This window comes from Salvelinus sp. IW2-2015, linkage group LG2, assembly GCF_002910315.2.
Source record: "Salvelinus sp. IW2-2015 linkage group LG2, ASM291031v2, whole genome shotgun sequence".
NCBI lineage: Eukaryota > Metazoa > Chordata > Actinopteri > Salmoniformes > Salmonidae > Salvelinus > Salvelinus sp. IW2-2015.
This window is the reverse complement of record NC_036839.1, coordinates 28,011,837-28,034,438: the sequence shown is the minus strand read 5'-3', so window position 1 is coordinate 28,034,438 and position 22,602 is coordinate 28,011,837. Positions and strand designations below refer to the sequence as shown.

At 42.6% G+C, this 22,602-nt stretch overlaps 1 protein-coding gene across 3 annotated transcripts in view; it reads left to right on the top strand.

Moving 5' to 3' along the window:
- The first annotated feature begins 2,018 nt into the window (after positions 1-2,018).
- Positions 2,019-22,602, top strand: part of LOC111977612 (SEC14 domain and spectrin repeat-containing protein 1) — a 26,543-nt gene continuing 5,959 nt past the window's right edge. The window contains exons 1-12 of one of the 3 annotated variants that reach the window (XM_024007137.2): positions 2,019-2,338; positions 4,934-4,986; positions 5,133-5,210; positions 7,191-7,299; positions 8,034-8,124; positions 10,290-10,403; positions 15,173-15,286; positions 15,687-15,781; positions 15,885-15,940; positions 17,275-17,378; positions 17,521-17,622; positions 21,098-21,220. In XM_024007137.2, coding sequence (XP_023862905.1) covers positions 5,156-5,210; positions 7,191-7,299; positions 8,034-8,124; positions 10,290-10,403; positions 15,173-15,286; positions 15,687-15,781; positions 15,885-15,940; positions 17,275-17,378; positions 17,521-17,622; positions 21,098-21,220 — 963 coding nt within the window. In that variant the 5' untranslated portion in view covers positions 2,019-2,338; positions 4,934-4,986; positions 5,133-5,155. Of the gene's footprint in view, positions 2,339-2,471; positions 2,562-4,933; positions 4,987-5,132; positions 5,211-7,190; positions 7,300-8,033; positions 8,125-10,289; positions 10,404-15,172; positions 15,287-15,686; positions 15,782-15,884; positions 15,941-17,274; positions 17,379-17,520; positions 17,632-21,097; positions 21,221-22,602 lie in introns of those variants that run through there. The other 2 variants (XM_024007119.2, XM_024007126.3) reach the window with 2 other exon arrangements.

The window sequence follows — 22,602 nt, the reverse complement described above, 5'->3', positions numbered from 1 at the left end:
GTGGTTTTTGCCTTAGCACTATAGAGATTCATTCAAGCTTAATGATTAGTTGATTATTTGAATCAGCTGTGTAGTGCTACGGCAAAAAACTAAACATGCACCCCTTGGAGTCCTGGGGACCGAGTTTGGGAAACACTGCCTTAGGTTGTCCTGGTGGTTGGTGATTCTCACATTTCTGCCTTTTTGCAGAGTTTCACAAACTCAGTCCTGGGGCCCTACCCCTGGGTACACATTTTGGTTTTTGCCATAGCACTACAAAGCTGATTCAAATAACCAACTCATCATCAAGCTTTGATTATTTGAATAATCTAAGGCAGGGTTTCCCAAACCCAGGGGGGGGGGGGGTCCCAGGACAGAATTTGGGAAACCCTGCCTTAGTAGATGAAATTTTGCCCATGCCAAGCTGGTCGCACAGGTCATGATGGCCTGGCTTTTGGCTTCATGTCCACTCCTAGAGCCAGACAATGTCCCGGATATTGTCTGCCTACTAGCTCCTTGTAACAACCTTAGAGACAGTCCATCCAGCCATCGCGCAGGAAAATAGTTTAAAGAACTTCTCCATGGGCCTCCTGAGTTGCACAGTGGTCGAAGGCGCTGCATTGCAGTGCTAGCTGTGCCACTAGAGAATCTGGGTTCGAGTCCAGGCTCTGTCGCAGCCGGCCATGACCGGGAGACCCATGGGGCAGCGCACAATCGGCCCAGCGTCATCTGGGTTAGGGGAGGGTTTGGCCGGCAGGGATGTTCTTGTCCCATCGCACACTAGCAACTCCTGTGGCGGGCCTGGCTTCTGGGTTAATCGGGCATTGTGTCAAGAAGCAGTGCAGATTGGCTGGGTTGTGATTCAGAGGACGCACGGCTCTCGACCTTCGCCTCTCTCGAGTCCGTACGGGAGTTGCAGCGATGGGACAAGACTGTAACGACCAATTGGGTAGAAAAAAGGGTAAAAAAATTATATTAAAACAATAAAATAACTTCTCCATGCCTTAGGTTGTCTGTTGAAGTGGACTCAGGTAAATCCTTAAAAAACATTACTAGTTGCATAAACACATGACATAAGTGAAATTCACAATTTCCAAGACTATCTTTTGCAAATTACTAAAACCATGCAATGTCACTTGTAATCACTTTCAGGTCTTTGTAATGCACTTCCCACGTCGCAATGGCTGGGTAAACGCCAATTTATGCTTGATCCAAAATGTGTTTGGATGCTCCATATGGAGTGTGACACAATTGTGGAGCGCCAAATTGAGCTCCATACCGCATTGCCGTGCGCCTCCCAATTTTTATTTGAACGCTGAGGGTCTGTATAGCTCAGTGTAGTTCCGCATTGACATGATTGGTTGACGGTAGGAGTGGGTGGGGATTCTGTATAAACACAAACTCACTTCCTTGACAACTTCCTTCACAACAGCTCTGTACTGCTCGGCGAAGCACAAGAAGTATGAATGCCCCGACTTCTGCAAATGCCATATCACCATAAATCCTACATGGCCAATGCACAAATGGGATTGACCATGTGGTACTTTTTATGCTTGATCCGACAATGTGGTCGGAGGCTCCATATGGAGGGTGTGACGCAATGGCGGAGTCTCCATAGGCACACAGAGGCCAAATTGAGCTCGGTACCGCATCGCCGTGCAAATTTTGCAGCGCCCTTTAAGGACCTAAAATACCAGGAGCAGCTGGCATTGGAGTATGAATGCCAAGCATGGGAGCTGGTGTGACTGACATAGGGCTCCGTTCAACTCCTTCTCGCCTTTCCACCGGTGCCCCTGTTATAAACTCTTCACAATTGTATTATGTGGTTGTCGCTGAGTAGACTGCTACTCTGAAGATTTGTATTTTTTCTCTCAAATTAACTTTTGTTGAATTTATATAACAACTTTCCAACGTTGTTTAGCATTATCTAGTCCAAATATGGCATGATTCCACTGTCTGTATCTATTTGCATGACTTTCAATGAGTGCCTTTTATTTTGAAGGCGAACCATAAATGCCACTATTATGGCTAGCTTCACATATGTCGGAGGGCGCTCTATTGCATGTATTGTCCGTTTGGGAGTTGCCTCCGTAGTAACAGTCCAGCCCCCTGAAAACAAACCATATTTTAATAACAATCCAGTATAGATATGGCGGAGTTGTAACTTTTGACGATACAATATTTTTTCTAACGAGTTCTAAGCCTTGAAAGATGTTACAGATGTGATCGCCTACAGTCCAATAAATCAGTGGAGCTCGGTCAGATAAACTGGGATTTTTCAATAGAAACTCCTCCTACAGGCTACATTGATTCAACGTCGTATATTGATACATACATAATTCGTCCTGTTTCGTCTGAGGTAAGAAGGAAATCGTCCCTTTGCCGCAACAAACGGTATCATTTTCATACAAGGATTATATTGCGAACACGGGTTAGAGCGAGATTCAATTTCAGGAATATAGGTCATTGTGTCTGCATAGCCTACTCACTATAACAGTTTAGCATTGGTTGTGTAGTCAGTTGGGGAAAACCTCGTGCTACTGCTACGAAGTGATACGAACGCGGATTTTTATTCAGCACGGGTGAGCAAATGGGACATAGATTATCCTTTTCATACATTACAATATGTATAAAGGATTTTACAATTTCGATTTTTTTGTGATGAGAAGGCCAGGGAGGTGGGTCCTTCGATTTTAGGGCTTTTGTCTCGTGCCTGCTGTGTGCTTACTATAAAAACAATTGTAATGATTTGCCACCACATAAGGATAATATCGAGCATATCGGGAACTTGGAATTTAACCTAAATGTATGAAATATAGTTATGTCTGTTGATTATTGTCAACCATACCTAGTGTTGTCCTCGCTCCTAAATGCCCKTTGCATACGTAGCCTATGCATCGTGGCCATGTCATTGAAAATGTCACCAATATCAAATTACTCTACTTTTGAAGCATGTGAAAACTATTGTAGCCACATATTAGCAATGCTTTAGGAGTAGTCTAATGTTGAAATAGAAGGAATAATGTAATTTTTGTCCATCACAATAAATAGCATTGTTATTGTCATCAATTACAGCCTCCAAATAGGAATAACTATTTATTCTTGGAGTGTGAGAATGAGTACATTTGAGTCATTTAGCAGACACTCTTATCCAGAGCTACTTACAGTAGTGAGTGCATATATTTGAGTACTTTTTTGTACTGCGTAAGACTATTCACCAGTGGCTAATTACAGTAGCCAGTTTGAACTACACATCATAATCATATTTGTTCTAGAATAGCTCAAAGACACCAACTTTCCAGGAAAGAAAAGCAAACCCAACTTTTCCTACAAATATAGCTACTTAGTCATGACTCCAGGATAAGGTTATTGAATAATAGATGGTTATTATGGTTTGTATAATTGCCTGGATAACTCAGATGCACTACATGAAAGCTTGTGAGAGATATGTACACTAAACCAGGGTATCCCAAATGGCACCCTATTCACTATGTTGTGAACTACCTTGACCAGTGCACATAGGGCTCTGGTCAAAAGTAGTGTACATTGTAGGTAATAGGGTGCAGTTTGTGACAATCAATGGTAATATGCCAGTGGGTGGCTCATTACTGTGCAGTAGGTCAGGGTTTGCTGCATTGCAATCTACTAATGGGTTTCAAATGTTTCCCCACGCTGTTTTGGCCAGTGACCATGTAAATCTATCATTCTGCTGTGTTTGGGATAAAAATATGTTGAGAACAGATTTGACCAAAAGGATATGATGATGTACTGCAGTGGTTTATGTATCATTCAATTCAGTTAAGACAAGACAGTCCAGATGGGTAATCCTCCCAATACCGCAAAACAAGCCATTTTATTACTGTGTTTAAGGCTAATAGAATATATTAGAACAGTTCACACGTCATTCTTCATAGCCTCAAACCATAGACTAACAAAATGGTTCTTGGACATTATTTTTGTTCTGACACAGTAATAAGGTATGTCTTGATTCCTTATTAGTGGATGATTTGTTTGTCAATATGATTGTCAATATTGAGCTAGTTGCTACTTTACCCTAGTAAAACTGACTATCCTGCCGATCCTCGACTTCGGCGATGTCATCTACAAAATAGCTTCCAACACTCTACTCAGCAAACTGGATGCAGTTTATCACAGTGCCATTCGTTTTGTTACTAAAGCACCTTATACGACCCACCACTGCGACCTGTATGCCCTAGTCGGCTGGCCCTCGCTACATGTTCGTCGTCAGACCCACTGGCTTCCAGTCATCTACAAGCTATGCTAGGTAAAGTGCCGCCTTATCTCAGTTCACTGGTCACGATGGCTACACCACCCGCAGCACGCGCTCCAGCAGGTGTATCTCACTGATCATCCCTAAAGCTAAAACCTCATTTGGACGCCTTTCCTTCCAGTTCTCTGCTGCTGCGACTGGAACGAATTGCAAAAATCTCTGAAGTTGGAGACTTTTATCTCCCTCAACAACTTTAAAAATCTGCTATCCGAGCAGCTAACTGATCGCTGCAGCTGTACATAGTCCATCTGTAAACTACCCACCCATTTACCTACCTCACCCCCCATACTGCTTTTATTTATTTACTTTTCTGCTCTTTTGCACACCAGTATCTCTTCTTGCACATGTTCATCTGATGATTTATCACTCCAGTGTTAATCTGCTAAATTGTAATTATTCGATTTATTGCCTACTCATGCTTTTGCACACATTGTATATAGATTCTCTTTTTTTCTACCATGTTATTGACTTGTTTATTGTTTACTCCATGTGTAACTCTGTGTTGTCTGTTCACACTGCTATGCTTTATCTTGGCCAGGTCGCAGTTGCAAATGAGAACTTGTTCTCAACTAGCCTACCTGGTTAAATAAAGGTGAAATAAAAAAATAAAAAATAAAAAATCTATAGTGTTGACTTGTTTTTGTCTCTGTGTCCTCGTTACAGAACATGGGCCCAGAAGGAAATGTTTGAAAGAGGTACCTTTGATTTCTAGGAAGGTAAAGCATCTTGGTGTTTCGTTGTCAGTTGGCTTGTAATTGACAGGGATGACAGTGCTATATGCTAATTTGTATGTGTGTGTGATCATCTAATGATTATTATGTGCATCACCTGCTTTGCTATAACCTATATGTTTACTTTTCAGACTGCAGGGGGGAACTTGCCAGTATGGAGGCTACCAACATACTGCCCATTCTGAAGAAACGCCTAGCCTTCTTGTCAGGTAATAATATCCTCCAGTCAGTCGAAGCTGTTTATCTTTACTGTTGACAGAGATGGCTTCTTGGAATGATCCGCACCGCATTTACATTGCTAAGCTTAACATTACATTTACCAGTGATCATGTTTACATGGAAATGCCCAACAGTAGTGCCACATCTACTACTATTACTTTACCTTTGTCCTCATGCAACTGGCTCAAGCACTTTTTCTGCTGCTTATTGAACATTCTCAGTCAGTGAAATAAGTGTACAGCGGTGAGAGCCAGCATTATCAAGGAAGTAAAGGCAGGCAGAGTTGACTAAAAATTAACTTGAAGTTATGCATGCTCGTATAATTCCCAGGATTGTGAAGCTTTGTGTGTACCCCACATCTAGCTCTCATTTTCATCAAGTTGCTCAAGTTGCTGTGTTATTGATGTGCTCCTCATCCCTCTCTAGCCTCTGAAGGGAGTGTAGTGTTAGTCCTTGGTCTAGGAGTGTAGTGTTAGTCCTTGGTCTAGGAGTGTAGTAGCTAGTCCTTGGGTGGTCTGATAAATCCCCCTCTCTATTCTTGGCTCTGGCAGGCAGTGTTTCGTGATAATAGCCTGTTGTTCTGTCCTGCCTGCTGCTGACAGAATGAGGTTTCTCATCTTGTTGATGATGCTGATTTGAAGGTCACAGCACCAGGGCTGCATCAGGGAGGGACTCTGTGTTCAGATACTGTTGAAGGTCTCATTGACTTACTAGGTACACAACAAAATGAATGCTTGTGGCATTAGAATAGAATAGATGTTTATTCTTGTTACACTAAAGTCTAATGAAATACTAGCTAAGAGGTCATTTCACAAATGGATAAATATGGATTTTCTTTCTTGTTTGCTTCAAAGAGAAAAATGTTTTGAGATTGAGCTGCTGTACTGCATACACTCACACACATTTAGTTTGAGAGTAAATGGGGTTTCTCTTGAGATTCAATTTCACATTTTGACAAAATAATAGTTTAGACAATAAAATAAAGAAATGTGCCGGTGAGCATCATTTAAAGACTTCTGTTAGTTTATTGTTTTTTTCCAGACTAGTAAAAGTCTCGAATAGACACCGATTATTTTCAGGAAAATCACAACAATCAACTATGTGGTTTCCTGTGTTTAGAGTCTTACACATATAAAAGAAAGAACAAAGCAACTACTTTTCATTCAGGGAAGTGACAATCTGACTACCTGACTCACACTGGCTTGACAGAAGACTGACTTTGACAAATAGTTGTTGCTTTTATGTCACTGACTCCTAGTGGACACAAAACTAACTTTGATGAGAATAACTGTTGCTTTTAATTGCTTTTACTCCTTTAACCCTGACATGTGGCACTAGGCACTCCTTTGGTTCATCCCCCTTATCATTATACAGTTGTGTTACGAGGAACAAAGCGACGTAGCAGGAGCTTTTGAGTCAGAGGGTATGTCCCAGATGGCACCATATTCCCTATATAGTGCACTACTTTTGACCAAGGCCAATAGGGCTCTGGTCAAAAGTAGTGCACTACATAGAGACTAGGACATCATTTGGGACACATCCAGAGGCAGAGCTCCCACCATCATTACCGCTGTCCGTGGCGTTTACAAGACACTCCTCCTCCTTTAATAGATTATTCTTGGCCGGCCGTACTTGGAATACTTGGTTCTGCCCGACCTTCTCCAAAGTCTGCCATTATATGACTGTTATTTACACACAGTCCTCTTTATACACACCTTTTTAGTGTGCATTCTTTGAAAATTCATTGTTAATGACTTGTAAGGTGAATCAGTGTAGATACCATAGAATTAGAAGGAATAAAATGGCCTTGGAACCTCTGACCATAGCAATTTGACTGGCACACTCATGGGTACACCCACTACGGTAGATACACTAGGTCTCTCTTGCAAAATAAACGTTATCTCAATGAGACTAATCTGTATAAATAAAGATTAATAACAGTTATTTTTCTGGTTGTTTCACATTCACAGGAGGCAAAGACAGACGCAGTGGACTGATCCTAACCATTCCACTATGTACAGAACAGACCAGTATGGAGGAGCTCAGCTCCACGCTGGACTATCTCCTCGGCATCCCCAGGCAAGAATCAATCACTGGCACACACTGTATTATCACCACTGACTTATAGATATATTAAAATGGGGTTTCAATTGGATAGCATGCTTTTTGGGAGCATGTTCCAGTGGGTCCTTCAAAGATCCCCCCCCAAAATCATGGTTCTTTATTATTTACAGTTCAATAGATCATTGTATTCATCATGTCCAAATACCACATACACAGCAGCTTGATTTGGAAATACTTACCACTATTATTTAATTAGGCAGAGAGCATTGCTTGTTAAGGTAGTCTACTTTTATTAGCCAATGGAATGTGAGCACAGAGCCTGTCCTTTATCTGGCTGACATTCTATTATTCTCATATTGATCTGTAGGCCTCTAAAAGGGATTTTGGCTCCATTGCCTTTGAAAATGCACTTGCATAGCAACAGTATTGGACGCACATTAAACTCTGTGTTCTATTTGGATTGAGCTAGTTCTGCTACGTGGGTGTGTAGGAGAGAGGACCAAAAGTTAAGGAAGATCATGCTATGTTAGCTTGTGACTTCTGCATGATGATCACACAATTTCTGATCTGTATTCATCTAGGCTTTATGGTCCTGTCTGGCTCAGTTAGTATGAACATGGCGCTAAGGTTGTGGGTTCCCAGTGGGATGCTTGCTATACTGGGATCCTTGGTGTGAAATTCAAGGAACAAGAGCACACATTATTACAGGTGGACAAATAATCACCATCTTTCTCGTCTTCTCTCATCAGTGACAAGTGCAAAGCAAGAGGCTTCACAGTCATCGTGGACGGACGAAAGTCACAGTGGAACATCGTGAAGACTGTGGTACTGATGTTGCAGGTAGGAACTGAAAAAAGAAGGGGTTCATGTTGCTGGTAGGACACAGAGAATCAGCACAGTGTTAATTTTTATTCTCCTGACTGTTTCTATACAGTCTGCTATAACACACCCAGGCTAGATAAGAAGAAGATTCCAATGCCATGCTTTGTTGTATTAGAAAAAGACTAGTGGCGGGTGAGGATGTAAAAATACTTTAACATGATGTGTTCTGTTCCCAATGGCCTATTTAACAATGTTCAGTAGGTTTAACTCTTTAAAACCCACGACTCTCTATTTATATTTATCCTAGTGAATATTCATGAGTGTAATGATTAATTAGCGCAGTATAGAGGAGCATATGTCCGAGTGAGAAGCAGATGTGGGCATGAAGTTTCCACAGGGGAACGATCTAGGTCTACCCATACCACGTTAACACCTCTCTACCAATCAGAATGTGACAAAGAGCTGGGAGGAGAAATAAAATGGTGGTCCACCCAGATGTTGTGTTCTGTCGGTGTCTCGTCTCTGTTGACCCTACCTGCATAATAAATAATAACCCTCCAAATGTCGTAAAACATTACAGTGATGGGCTATGGAGCCAAATCTGGGGCAATATGCATTGTGCGTGGTCCCCCAAAAAAACTCACTAAACGAATCAAATAAATAGACATCTCAGATCAAATGCATCACCAGCAATCAAGTGAAAGTAATTAAGACAAAAAGGAATCTAAGTTGATTAGATTTTAAGAAGAGTAGGAATTAAATATCTTGACGAGGCTGCCTGATTATACCGTTAAACAATACTTAGCGTTTTTCCCTGAAGTCCAGGCTCTGTGTTGTGCTAATTAGGGCACCCTAGTAAAACATTTTACACCATTGTCCCTCCCTGTTTTAGTCATTTTCTTCCATTTGATGCCTAATGAACAGGACCCAGGCTCCGGCCACACTGCAGAGTGGATGGAGGTCAATGTCAGCAGACTGTGGTCTGCAGTCTGTCTGCCAGAGACCTGGGTTCAAATACTGTTTGAAATCATTTAAAATAATTTAGCTATGCTTGTTTGAGCTTGCTTGGCTTAATGAAATAGTCCCMAAACTGTAAACCCCGCCCATCTGGCACTCTAGGCATGCTAGAGAAAACGCTCAAGGTTTATGAAAGATTTAAAATACTGTTTGAACCCAGGTCTGTTGTACTGTAGCCTGCATTCTTCCCTGTCTGCCCTTACCTGGTTTTGTCACTGCAGATTGACTATACGGTGTAAAATGCTCTTGGTAGATATCGCCAGTCCCCTGCTATCCATAGACCTCTGCAGAAACAGGACCAGGAAAGATAAGATGACAGTATGAAATGTACTATCTGTTGACACTAATCTGCCTGGCACTGTCAGGGGAAAATGCTGCTGCAAGCTACTCCTCATTTAGTGGCCTACCATGTGATGGGATGGGGAAATTCACTGCAGGATTTCATGGAAAAACTGATGTGCTAAACAGTTATTGAAAAATGGTGCGGTTTTAGAGGCCTTGCTCTTGGCCACAGAGACACAATTTTTCTGTTTTAAAGCTAGTTTCCTGCAATTATACACATTTTGTCATGGCTTATGCCTTGTTCTTATGCTACCTGAGTGACTCAAACGTTATAACAAAATCCATGGGGGCCCCATTGCCATGACATTTTTTACTTTTAGATTCTACCTGACTAGTTTTTATTTTGGTGATTGTTAGTTCTCAAAGATGATCTTATTTAAAAATAGATTGCTCCATTATCTTTTCTACATGCCTTATATCTGGTTTAAGTTTACACTGACAATGTTTTTACCAAACCGAAAACTATTTTTTTATTTTTTTTATTTAAATATTTATTGATTTATTTGCAGTGGCAGCCATCGTCAAATCAAAATGTTATTTGTCACATACACGTGATTAGCAGATGTTATTGTGGGTGTAGCGAAATGCTTGTGTTTCTAGCTCCAACAGTGCAGTAATATCTAACAATACACACAATCTAAAGTAAAGGAATTTAGAATATGGCGGTGCGCCACTGCTAAATGCATATAGGGAAAACACTGAATTGTTTTGGGGATGATATTTCTGTTTCTGGATTTGAATGTGTCCAGTAAGCCATTGAAAGCCTTTACCATTTTGCTTATTTTATTTATTTATTTTTCTTCATATTATCCCATYATTTATAGAACGTGATTCCAGCAGAGGTGTCTCTGGTGTGTGTGGTGAAGCCTGATGAATTCTGGGACAAGAAGGTCACTCATTTCTGCTTCTGGAAGGAGAAGGACAGACTAGGCTTTGAGGTGAGTGTCTTATTCCTCTCTGTCTATCTTGCTACATCTATGTGTTTTCCTCCTCTCTTTCTCTCTCTCTCTCTCTGCATCTCTCTCTCTCTGTCTGTCTGTCTCTGTCTGTCTTTGTCTCTGTCTTTGTCTTTGTCTCCTCTGTCTCTCTCTCTCTGTCTCTCTCTGTCTGTCTCTCTCTGTCTCTCTCCTAATAATGTTGTTCCTCTGAGCAGCAGCATCCCCAGTCACCTCCCAGAGGGACTAATTATGGCTGGAATTCAATTTACTTTCCTTCACAAACCAATGATTCCAACGTTGGTGGTTGGGTGGCAAACAAATTGATAGAGAGGAATAGATATTTAATTGTCAGTATTCAATTTGGCCTTGTGTTGTTAACCCCTTCAGCAATGGTGTTCTTTAGATCTGTTTATTCTGTATAGGTAACTCATGTGGGTGGTGTTATTACAATGACTAGTGATTTCTAGTGATTTTCGCTGGTTCTTTTGTGGTTGCCTGCTCCACAACAGCCCTCAAATACAGCCTATCAGTTACTCTGGGGGTTTATTGGTAATTGCTGACAACATGTTAGAGACCAATATGCATATTTTAATCTGTAATGAAGCTCTCTGTCAAATGAGGCTGATAGATAGATGGCCAAGGTCTGTTGTGGTAGACAGCATGGCAGCATGAGTCTATTTTAAGTGCACTGTGTGGTGATTTTAAAAGGAAGTCAGCATTGTATCAGAACATTCATGCATCCTGCTCCATTTCAACCTCCCATATGTCTTTGGTCATCACTTGCTGAAGGATTTATATGAATAGAGGAATGGGACACACACAAGTTTCTATTCCTCTTTTCTCACAATACTCCTCACAACAGAACGATAGTAATGGAAGTATGGTGGAAGGATACAGGCTAGTTTGTTTGGTAGTAATGGAAGTATGGAGTAGGAATACATAGTAGTAGTCAGTCAGACCTGTCTGCAGCATGGTCTCCTTCAGCGTGGACTAATACTATCATCATGTTGCTTGTCAACGGTCATGTAGATCCAGAGCAGATGCAGGCTGCAGTATACAAGTGTCTCTTAGAAAGACAGAAAGTTTACTGTCTAGTGTGTGTGTGTGTGTGTAAAGTGTCCTGACACTAATTCCTGAGACTGCTCAGTAGAGGTCTTTCTTGTTGATTTTGCTCCCAACAGTTGCGTAATGATCTGGGCCAGAAGTACCCTCTAGCTCTCCCTCCCTATAACTCCCCTGCTTCACCAGATGGCTCTGTTAGATGGCAGAGGTGGTCCGTTTATTGGGATTGGAAATAAAAGGGAATTGGGGGAGAATACTTAAAAATTGTGAAATTGACCTAGTTTAGTTAGATACTTTTATTCATCTAACATTACTGTTGAGGTGTTGAGAATGAAATATCTTTGAACTAAGTGGTTGGCTGACTTGTATTGGGTTCTACTGCCCACAACCAATCTGGTATGAACACTGGAGCATGTGGAAGTGTAACAGGGCATGAACAGTCTCACTCAGTGCCTGCCTCCTCAACCTCAAKGAACTAGCTTTTTGGTTTGTTCGACACGGACTGCGTTTCAAATCACCTTGCAACATGTACTGATTATTATTTGTATTTAAGTCAGTAAGTCACAATTTACCCACAATACATCATGGTTTTGATGTTCTCAAACAAGGCCATTCTATTTTGAGGGGACACGTTCTTCTGTTAATGGAATGATCTCACAGTGAGACAAAGCAACACTTATGGTAGAGAGCTGACTCACTGAGACGCAACTGAACAATAATGCCACTGTGGTTTTAAACCCTGACACAAAATGCTCTGCTTGATTTGCCTTTCAGTTTCAAAGCACTTCGATTAGGATTGTGAGCTGATTTTACATCCCAGGGTCCATATTTGAAAAGCTTCCGAGTAGGAGTGTTGATCTAGGATCAGTTTTTCCTTTTAGATCATATTGAGTCAGATTATATATACAGATCCTAGATCAGCACTCCTACTCAGAGGCACTTTGTGGTTATGGGTCCAGGTACCTCCTCTCCATATATTCATATACATTAAGATGTAAGTTAAGACAAAACTGATCCTAGATCAGCACCCCTACTCTATAACTGTGTGAATACATGCCCAGAGAGGGATAGATTGAGGTTGGTTTCATGTGCAAATGTCTCTATCCAGATGTAATTTGATACATAGTGGGCCGTGGAAGAGAAGGGATGGGTCTGTTCTGTTTTTCTTACTGCTTCTCTTCTCTTTGGGAGGTTGCCAATCTGCCATCACAATTTAACTAGAAACTTCAGGCTACAGTTTTCTTCCTTCTTATTTGGAGGCTAATCGCGATAGAAATAAATGCACATGCAATCAGAAAGCCTGTGTGTGATTCTCCTAACCTTGTTAGTCATAGGCAGATGAAGAGGCCTCCATTTATTCCACACGACAATGTGGATTGATACACACACACACTCTAGGGATTGCTTTACAACCAGGGATTGCTTTACAACCATGAATATTTATCAATGAGTCAGTCTGTCTGCATGTGGAGAAATGTTAATAATCTGCATTAGCATCATGTTTTCACTGCAGCATGATGATGATGGTGATTGTATGTGTGTTTTGCTTTGATTTCTACAGAGATTAACAAAACATTATGATAGCCTCTAACTACACAGTTCTCCAGGTTTGATACCTAACTACACAGTTCTCCAGGGTTGATACCTAACTACACAGTTCTCCAGGGTTGATGCCTAACTACACAGTTTTCCAGGGTTGATGCCTAACTAGTACAGTTCTCCAGGGTTGATCTCTAACTACACAGTTTCCAGGTTGATGCCTAACTATACAGTTCTCCAGGGTTGATGCCTAACTACACAGTTCTCCAGGGTTGATGCCTAACTACACAGTCTCCAGGTTGATGCCTAACTATACAGTTCTCCAGGGTTGATGCCTAACTACACAGTTCTCCAGGGTTGATGCTAACTACACAGTCTCCAGGGTTGATGCCTAACTACACAGTTCTCCAGGGTTGATGCCTAACTATACAGTTCTCCAGGGTTGATGCCTGACTATACAGTTCTCCAGGGTTGATGCCTAACTATATAGTTCTCCAGGGTTGATGGCATTGTAGATGGAGTGTGTGTTTAGCATCTTATGGCCAACATTGAGGATGTGTGCAAGGGGCTGGCAGCCTGCCACTCAGGTTTCTGGTCTCAGATTGTGATACACACACCAGTCAGTTCTCTGCTTTCAGCGTGTGATGCGGTTGGTCGGAGCTAGGATGTTTTGTTTAGGGTCACCATACCGGGGGGGATTTAAAAGGAGAGTATGTCATTATGCAAATCTTGAATAAAAACAAACCATCCAGATTATGGTAGACTGCTGAGATACAGAGGGTTCACTTGTATTTGACCTTTAAGCTCTCTCATCTCTTTATTCATGCTGCACACGCTCTCACTTTAATCTTCTGGGTGAGGGGAGTATGAGTTACGTCTCTGTGTGTACAGGTTAGGATAAGTAGTATCTGATCTTCACTGAGTAATATTCACAGCATAGGCTGGTGATGAATCACAACATGGGGATAATACAAGACATCTATTTCTGACTTTACACTCCATTAGTGTCTGAAAACAGATAGATCTGATACGTCTCAACACACCCACACATGACATCAGACAGGCAGATATCTTGACGAGAATTGACGTTATTTGGAGATTGTGATGTAAGTATTTTCCTTCACTCTGACAGGACATATCCAGGATGTTTGTGTTGAAGACTGGAGTTCAGGGCCCATATTCATAAATCATCTCAAAGTATGAATGCTGATCTAGGATTAGGCCATCGCTGTCTTATTCATTATGATCTGAAAGACAAAACGGCTCTTTCTGAATATGGACCCTCTGCTGTGTTCATCTCATCTGTATGGACCGTGGTCTCCCTGTCCAGTCTGTCCCTGGTGGAAAACGTTCTGCTGTGTTCATCTCATCTGTATGGGCCGTGGTCTCCCTGTCCAGTCTGTCCCTGGTGGAAAACGTTCTGCTGTGTTCATCTCATCTGTATGGRCCGTGGTCTCCCTGTCCMGTCTGTCCCTGGTGGAAAACGTTCTGCTGTGTTCATCTCATCTGTATGGKCCGTGGTCTCCCTGTCCAGTCTGTCCCTGGTGGAAAACGTTCTGCTGTGTTCATCTCATCTGTATGGGCCGTGGTCTCCCTGTCCAGTCTGTCCCTGGTGGAAAACGTTCTGCTGTGTTCATCTCATCTGTATGGGCCGTGGTCTCCCTGTCCASTCTGTCCCTGGTGGAAAACGTTCTGCTGTGTTCATCTCATCTGTATGGTCAGCGGTTGCCTCCCATCCCCTTGCTACATCTAAACAGGCCTGTATTAAGCAGGAGGAACAGCCGTAGAAGATAACAGGCGCAGGGCTTACAGAGAGATGTGTCTGTATAGGCCTCTCCCAGAATCCTATTCCAATCCCTATCTAGTTTGTCTGGGACGTCAACGTTGATGTGTCGAACTGAAAACTTTACCGCTATCTAGTCAGTGTGAGTTGTTAACATTGAAAAGTTGTTAACTTAACCAGTATGCAAGGCCGTCACACCATGCCACCAGCTGTGTTTAGGCCTTGCTCCACTTGATCAATTGTTTCTACATTTTACGAACTTGAATCATGCTTTTATACTGTCCAAACTTGGATGAGATTAGCGTGATGATGAAATAATACAATTCCTTAATCCACAGTGGGGATTTAATAACTGGCTCTGACCCTGTCTGTTCTCTTGTTCCAGGTCATTCTGGTATCTGCCAATAAGCTCACACGCTACATCGAGCCCTGTCAGCTGACTGATGAGTTCGGAGGAAGTCTGGTGTATGATCACATGGACTGGCTGAACAAAAGACTGGTAAGCCTAGCCACCATTTTAAAGGGATACTTCAGGATTTTGGCAATGAGGCCCTTTTATCTAGTTCCCCAGAGTCCATTTGTATGTCTCTATGTCCAGTATGAAGGAAGTTGGAGGTAGTTTTGTGAGCAAATGCACTGTGACTGTGTACAATAGCACACATTTGGACATCACTTTTGAATCCTACAGATGAAAATGTATATAACAATGACATTATGCAGGGTTGGGATCAATTCCAGTCAATTCAGGAAGTACACTGAAATTCTCTTCCATGCTTTTCAATGAGGAAAATGTGGAATTTGAATATGGTTTACTTCCTGAGTTTAAATGGAATTCACCCCAATCCTGTTGTTATGTGACAAACATGCATGTACATTGTTACTCATTTGTTTTTCCTCAGGTCTTTGAGAAGTTTACCAAAGAGTCCACATCCCTTCTAGATGAACTGGTGGTCATCAACGAGAGTGAGAAAAGCAACCAATTAGACAAAGAAAGGTATTGACTATTATATCTATTTTTGCTCTAAGTATCCATGATTGAGGAAAGGGAATTGAACACACAGGCCAGTAAACACATTGCTTACTTATCTTTCTCCCAGGCCACCAGATAGTAACTTCCTACCATCGCTTGATCCTGAAACAGTTCTACAAACCGGTAATTATACCAATCTTTGTGCACAAGTCATTGTTAATACAAATAGCTGAATCCAGGTAGCCTAGCTGGTAGAGCTGTGTGTTTCTAAACCAGTCTGAACTCCATTTCAGTTGAATGGTACAGGATGCAGAGATGGTGCACGCCACCAGCAGAGAAGACATTTTCCACTCTGCATAACCATTCATTAAACAGACTCCTAGCGTGCGTCCCAAAAGGCACCCTTTTGGGACGTAGACCCAGTAATTTTATTTGCAGGCCTAGTGGCGAGTAGTGTGTCACTTGAACGGTTTTACTACAGTGAAAATATTTACCCATTCAGAGGAAGGCCAGAGCAGAGCTGGTCTGAGTCCAAATGGCACCCTGTTCCCTTCATAGTGCACTATGTCTGACCAGGGCCAAGTACTGCACTATAAAGAGAATAGGGTGTTCTATGGGACACAACCCTGGAAGGCCAGCACATGCAGAGCTGTCCCAATAAAAGGAGCTTTGTCTGGTGGTTGGGGAATGGACGGTCAGCCCAACGCGTCTCTGGTACTGTGCTTCCCACAGAAGAACTCACTCTGTATGTGTCCCAAATTGCATCCTATTCCCTACATAGGGCACTACTTTTGACCAGAAACCCATGGGCCTTTGCTAAAAGTAGTGCATTATATTGAGAATAGGGTGCAATTTGGGATACTTCCTACACAACGCCTGATACCCTCTCTCTTTCTCGCTCGCTCTCTGAGCGAATGTCTTGCGTAATGAAGAAGAGGGCTTGGGCTGCCCTGTCACTCTTGTTTGTGTTGTTACAGGCACAACAGACAGGCTAGGAGATATAGCGTGAGATAGAATAAGAGCATGATATAAGAACAATACTCTGTCCTATTTGTTATGTGCTGTTATCGAAGAACGTACTTGGAAGGCTTTCCAGTGTAATTAATCTCTGTTTAAAGAGGTTGGGATGCTGTTGATGTTGGTATTATGAATAAATGAATACCAATCTTTCCCCCGAAGTACTACTCCACAATAATGCACCTCTGAAATGTATATTGCAACTTAATGGCTGACAAGGAGGAACTTGCTGTCGTCTACATTCTGTACTGTAGTACACATTTCTTTCTCTCTCTGGCTGTCTGTCTCTCTCTCTCTCTGGCTGTCTGTCTCTCTCTCTCTCTCTCTGGCTGTCTGTCTCTCTCTCTCTCTCTGGCTGTCTCTCTCTCTCTCTCTGGCTGTCTCTGGCTCTCTCTCTCTCTCTGGCTGTCTCGCTCTCACTCTCACACACACATACATATATATATTTCTCTCACTACCATTCCCCCTATGACCATCCCCATCTCCTCTCTCCCCTTCAGGTCATGAGTTGCTGTCAGAGCTGCAGCAGCGGAGGTTTAATGGGTCAGAGGGAGGTGGTGTGGCCTGGTCCCCCATGGATGACGAGCTACTGGCCCAGCCACAGGTACAATAGAATAACTGCATTTTTCCCAGAGGGAACTTCAGTTATGGCAAGTCGGATAAGATGTAAAGATGTATAGTAAACATATAACATCAAAATTCACACAWAACATACAAATACTATACAAGATAAACTATTATTTCAGGTCATGAAGCTGCTGGACTCCCTCAGGGAACAGTACACTAAGTACCAGGAGGTGTGTCGCCAACGCAGCAAACGATCCCAGCTGGAGGAGATACAGACCAAGGTCATGCAGGTACTGCACACACACTGCCCTATGATATCACAGTCTGCACACGAGCTGGTCACTGCACACACACTGCCCTGATATCACAGTCTGCACACGAGCTGGTCACTGCACACACACTGCCGCTATGATATCACAGTCTGCACACGAGCTGGTCACTGCACCACACTGCCCTATGATATCACAGTCTGCACACGAGCTGGGTCCACTGCACACACACTGCCCTGATATCACAGTCTGCACACGAGCTGGTCACTGCACACACACTGCCCTATGATATCACACTCTGGATACACACTGAACACACACTACACACACACCAACATACTACACACACCCAAACACACTGCACAATGCCAACATCATCAACACCTGCCTAGTGCCCTACACACACTGCCCTAACTGCACTAAAACACCAGCATGGTGAAATACTGATGCCAGGATTCAAACAAATGCAGATTACAGACATCGCACTGCCTTGACTTTAGCCCAATACCTTCAACAACAGCAGCCTAGTGACCAGACAGAGAGACACGTGAAGAATAAAGCTTCTCTTTTGCCCATTGTGTTCTGCACTTTGTCTCAGAGAGGTTTACAAGCTACACACCCACAGGATTACATGAGGACCATTTCACCAGGAGGACCCAGTGGTTGTTAGACTCAGAGGCTAGTGTAGGAGCGCCTGATTCAACATAACTTGATTTTCTTCTTCGGTGGAGTATTTCAAGCCAGTCCCCGGTGATAAATTGTCGTAGCCCTTTACACTCGTCACCATATAGGGTTTGAACATTTGGACACTGATAAGCGTCTAAATTGGAACGCAGTGACTGTACAGTGACATGCTATACATGACGTCAGAGGTCAGGGTCTCTGTTTCRCAGCTCTGTATGGGTTTTGACGACAGACATTCTGAACTTGAACACAACGCGTGACAAAAAGCTGCCCWCATCCCTCCCGCTAATTGGGCAACTTTTTTCACATTTTTGTGAGGGAAATGCTGTAAATTACGAGTACTCTATGTATTTTGAAAGATGATACGTTGAGGATTATAATAAATACCGCTTTGATGTCATACAAGCAAGCCAAAAGTGCACCTCATATTTCCATATCATAAAACTTGTGTATACACTRAAWATACCAAACATTAGGAACACCTTCCTAATATTGAGTTGCAAAACCCCCTCCACCTTTTGCACTCAGAACAGCCTCAATACATCGGGGCATGGACTCTACAAGGTGTCGAGAGCGTTCCACAGAGATGCTGGTCCATGATTACTCCAATGCTTCCCACAGTTGTGTCAAGTTAGCTAGATGCCCTTTRAGTGGTGGACTGCTCTTGATACGCATGGGAAACTGTTGAGCATAAAAAAACCCAGCAGCGTTACAGTTCTTGACACAAACTGGTGCACCTGGCACCTACTACCATACCCTGTTCAAAGGCACTTAAATATTTTGTCTTGCCAATTCACCCTTGTATCAAGGCTTAAAAATCCTTCATCCCATCTCCTCCCCTTCATCTACACTGATTTTGAAGTGGATTTAACAAGTGACATCAATAAGGAATCAGCTTTCACATGGATTCACCTGGTCAGTCTATGTCATAGAAAGAGCAGGTGTTCTTAATGTTTTGTTTACTCGGTTATACAAAATCACTATGTTTGATKTTCAGTTACAAGATGACATGGTGTTATACCCAGGGTTGTCCTGAACACAATGAGCCTGTTTGTTGTTTTGGGAAGAAAACCACGCATCAGAATGCACTCATGACTCCGTTCTATGTACACCAAAATGACCATCTGCTTCTCTGAATTGCCTTGTGAAAGCCTAACACTGTAAGATCGTATTTTATAATTTAGCTAGTCATGTTGGCAATAGAATAAGCTTTCCAATTATGCCCACCTGACCCGATTGCAATTTATGATGGACCGTTCTTGGATATTGCATAAACATCAACAGTAATTGTGTAAAGGYGGGGATGCAGGGCTGTGTGTTCCTCAATGGCACGAGAGCTCAAAAAAGCACCTCATAGTTGAGTTAAAAAAGTGCATTGAAATGACTTAGGAACTGTGCACACTTTGGAGAGGTGTATGGCCACTTTAAAACACCAGTTAGACCTCTCACTCAAACGCTTGTCATTTTATTGCACCTAGCCGATGCACCTGGATACATTCATGTAAAATGCACATAAAATCAACATTGTAATGTTTGGATTCAGTCTTGTCAGGTGAACTGCTGTGTCCTCACCTTCAGTCTAATAATTGTCCCATATCTAGTGGGCCCTGGTCAAAAGTAGTGCACTATATAGGGAAAAGATAGTGATTTGAGACAAAGCCAGGATGAGCAGTCAGCACACATGGCTACATCTCAGCACACTTCCTCCTTGGCAGCTGGCACTACCTCATTTCCTTTCTGTAACCATGAAGGGAAAATGCCTTTTCTCCCATTGGCCGATAGATTTAACTCTACTTTAGCATCTAAAACAGTCGTTCTCCGTACTCCGTCATGTGCAACTGATCATTTGACCTATGTTCTTACTATTCTTCCCATATAGGCTACCACCTGTCGATTTGCCTGAAACCCTTAGGGGTACTAGTGCCCCAGGCTGAGAACCGCTGATCTAAAGATGTCCGCATTTTGAATGTTTTCCAGTGCAAAAGGAAGTTATAAGGAAGTGAACAGATCCTTAGATATGATGTGATGTGTTCCATGGAATGGATGGATTCTATTTTAGATTCTAGATCCTAACGGAATGAGCAGTCTGTTGCTATGGGGATGAAGATGTTGTTCAGTAGGATGATGGATTAGTTTGACTAGGGGGGTTTGGCCTAGTTCTTATCTGCTGGGAGTAGAGATGTAGTGCTGTGTAGCGAGGGGGAGTAGTTTGTAAGCTGTATTTCTCCGAGCTATATAGGAGACCGGCGGGAGAATTGCTTAGCAAGGCTAAAGGATGATGCCGAAAACCTCTCTGTCAAACTCAACACACTGAACCATTTTATCATCCCTCTTTCAAAGTTCAGTGGATTCTAACACCTCTTCTTGATCCTCCTTAAATAATGCTGTATTTGAACCAGATGTTGAATTAGGTTTATCATGTTATMCTTATCTTGTCCTGGGATGTCAGTTTCAAGTAGACACACACAGAAAACATTAGTACAATATATCGTGAACAATATTTACTTTATAGGTAACTTGGCATAATATATTGCTGTGCTAACACATGGTACACTGTTTTAACAATGAGCCTCATTATACAACATTTTAAATGCCAATACATGCTTTATATGTGTTGTCACCTGCTAGCTTTTAAGTAGTGTTACCCGATTGAAACCCACACTGATTTAAATTTTTTCCAACCAATTAGGGACCTCTGATACCTGGAAGGTATTTMATTGGTCGGCCTGGGGGAAGTGATGAAGCATTTATCAATGATTGTGTCCAATCATGTGTTAATGGGGTCTCTCTTGTTGCTATGCAGGTTGTGAATTGGCTGGAGGGGCCTGGCACAGAGCAGCTCCGAACACAGTGGGGGATCGGAGATTCTATCAGGGCCTCCCAGGCCCTACAGCAGAAACACGAGGAGATGGAAAGCCAACACAGCGTAAGGACAGAATAAAACAACACACACTACAGACACAATAGACACAAAACAGACGCAACACAACATAATACAATACCACACAACTCAAGACACATAGTTGGCCAGAAGACACAACCCATCCAAACAGCAGAAACACAAGGAGATMGAGAGCAAACACAGCGTAAGGACACCACAGACACGATAACACCACGGACACAGCTCTGTTACACCACTCATTGTTCAGTGTTCATGCTCACAGAGAAGTTGTGGAGATAGATAGCTGCTAGTTCTCTCTCGTGCTCTCTGCAGTAGAAGTACATGTCTGGAGTGTCTTGAAGATCCCAATAATTAGGTCACTGAATATAATTATGGATTTAGATTGTTAGGACGAATGTGTTAGCTGCCAGGAGACTGTAGTGAAGGCACTTGGCAGAAGACATAGTGTTCTGTATCTGCTTTTCATAGATCAGTACTCTCTGGGCTGAGAAGYGGGGGCAAAGCGGTACTAGACTAAAACTATGGAATAAAACTGATGTAGGTAAACCATTGACGTAAATAAGGTACAATGTTTACATCTGGAAAAGGTTTGTGTGATTTCACTAACAAAATAACAGCTGGCATTAGTATTTTCCTGCTCAATCACCAGAGTCAGTCCAGGCCAGGAAGTGACTGCAGCAGCAACAGCTGTGGGGTGTAACTAATGTCTCTCCTGGCTGGGTTTATATCAAAGACCCTGATGAATCATTGCTCTGGGCTGGAGCGTGCCCTGTTGACCGGAACAGAAAGCTGGCCAGGGTGAATGGAAGGCTAAAGCCAGAGCGAGGTCAAAGCTAAGATTGACGATTAGGCTAGAGACAGAGACACACCGGCAGAGAGCGACACCAACACCGGCAGAGAGCGACACCAACACCGGCAGAGAGCGACACCCACACCGGCAGAGAGCGGAACACAACATCCGGCGAGAGCGACACGCAGAGAGCCACACAACCCGCAGAGAGCGACACCAAACCACCGGCAGAGTAGCCGACACCCACACGGCAAGAGCGACACCCCACACCGGCAAGAGAGCGGACACCCACACCGGCAGAGAGCGACACCCACACCGGCAGAAAGAGAGAGCCTTGTTGTGGTGTTATATCCCACAGCCTTCAGCAGGTGGAGCTATTGATCAGAAATGTTAAGTGTTCTCTAAGTAATAATGACAGTACAAAAGCATTGAACTCAATTACTGTACACAGTAGGTCTGAACTGAACATTAACAGCTTTCATACAGAAACAATTTGTATGGTTGGTATACAGTACTAGCACAACCTTCTGTGTTTGCTGGTATGAATTGTGACTCCACAAAATAAGTTATTTGTTTTGTAGTGTCTGACTCTTCTGCTCTGTAATAACGCATGTGT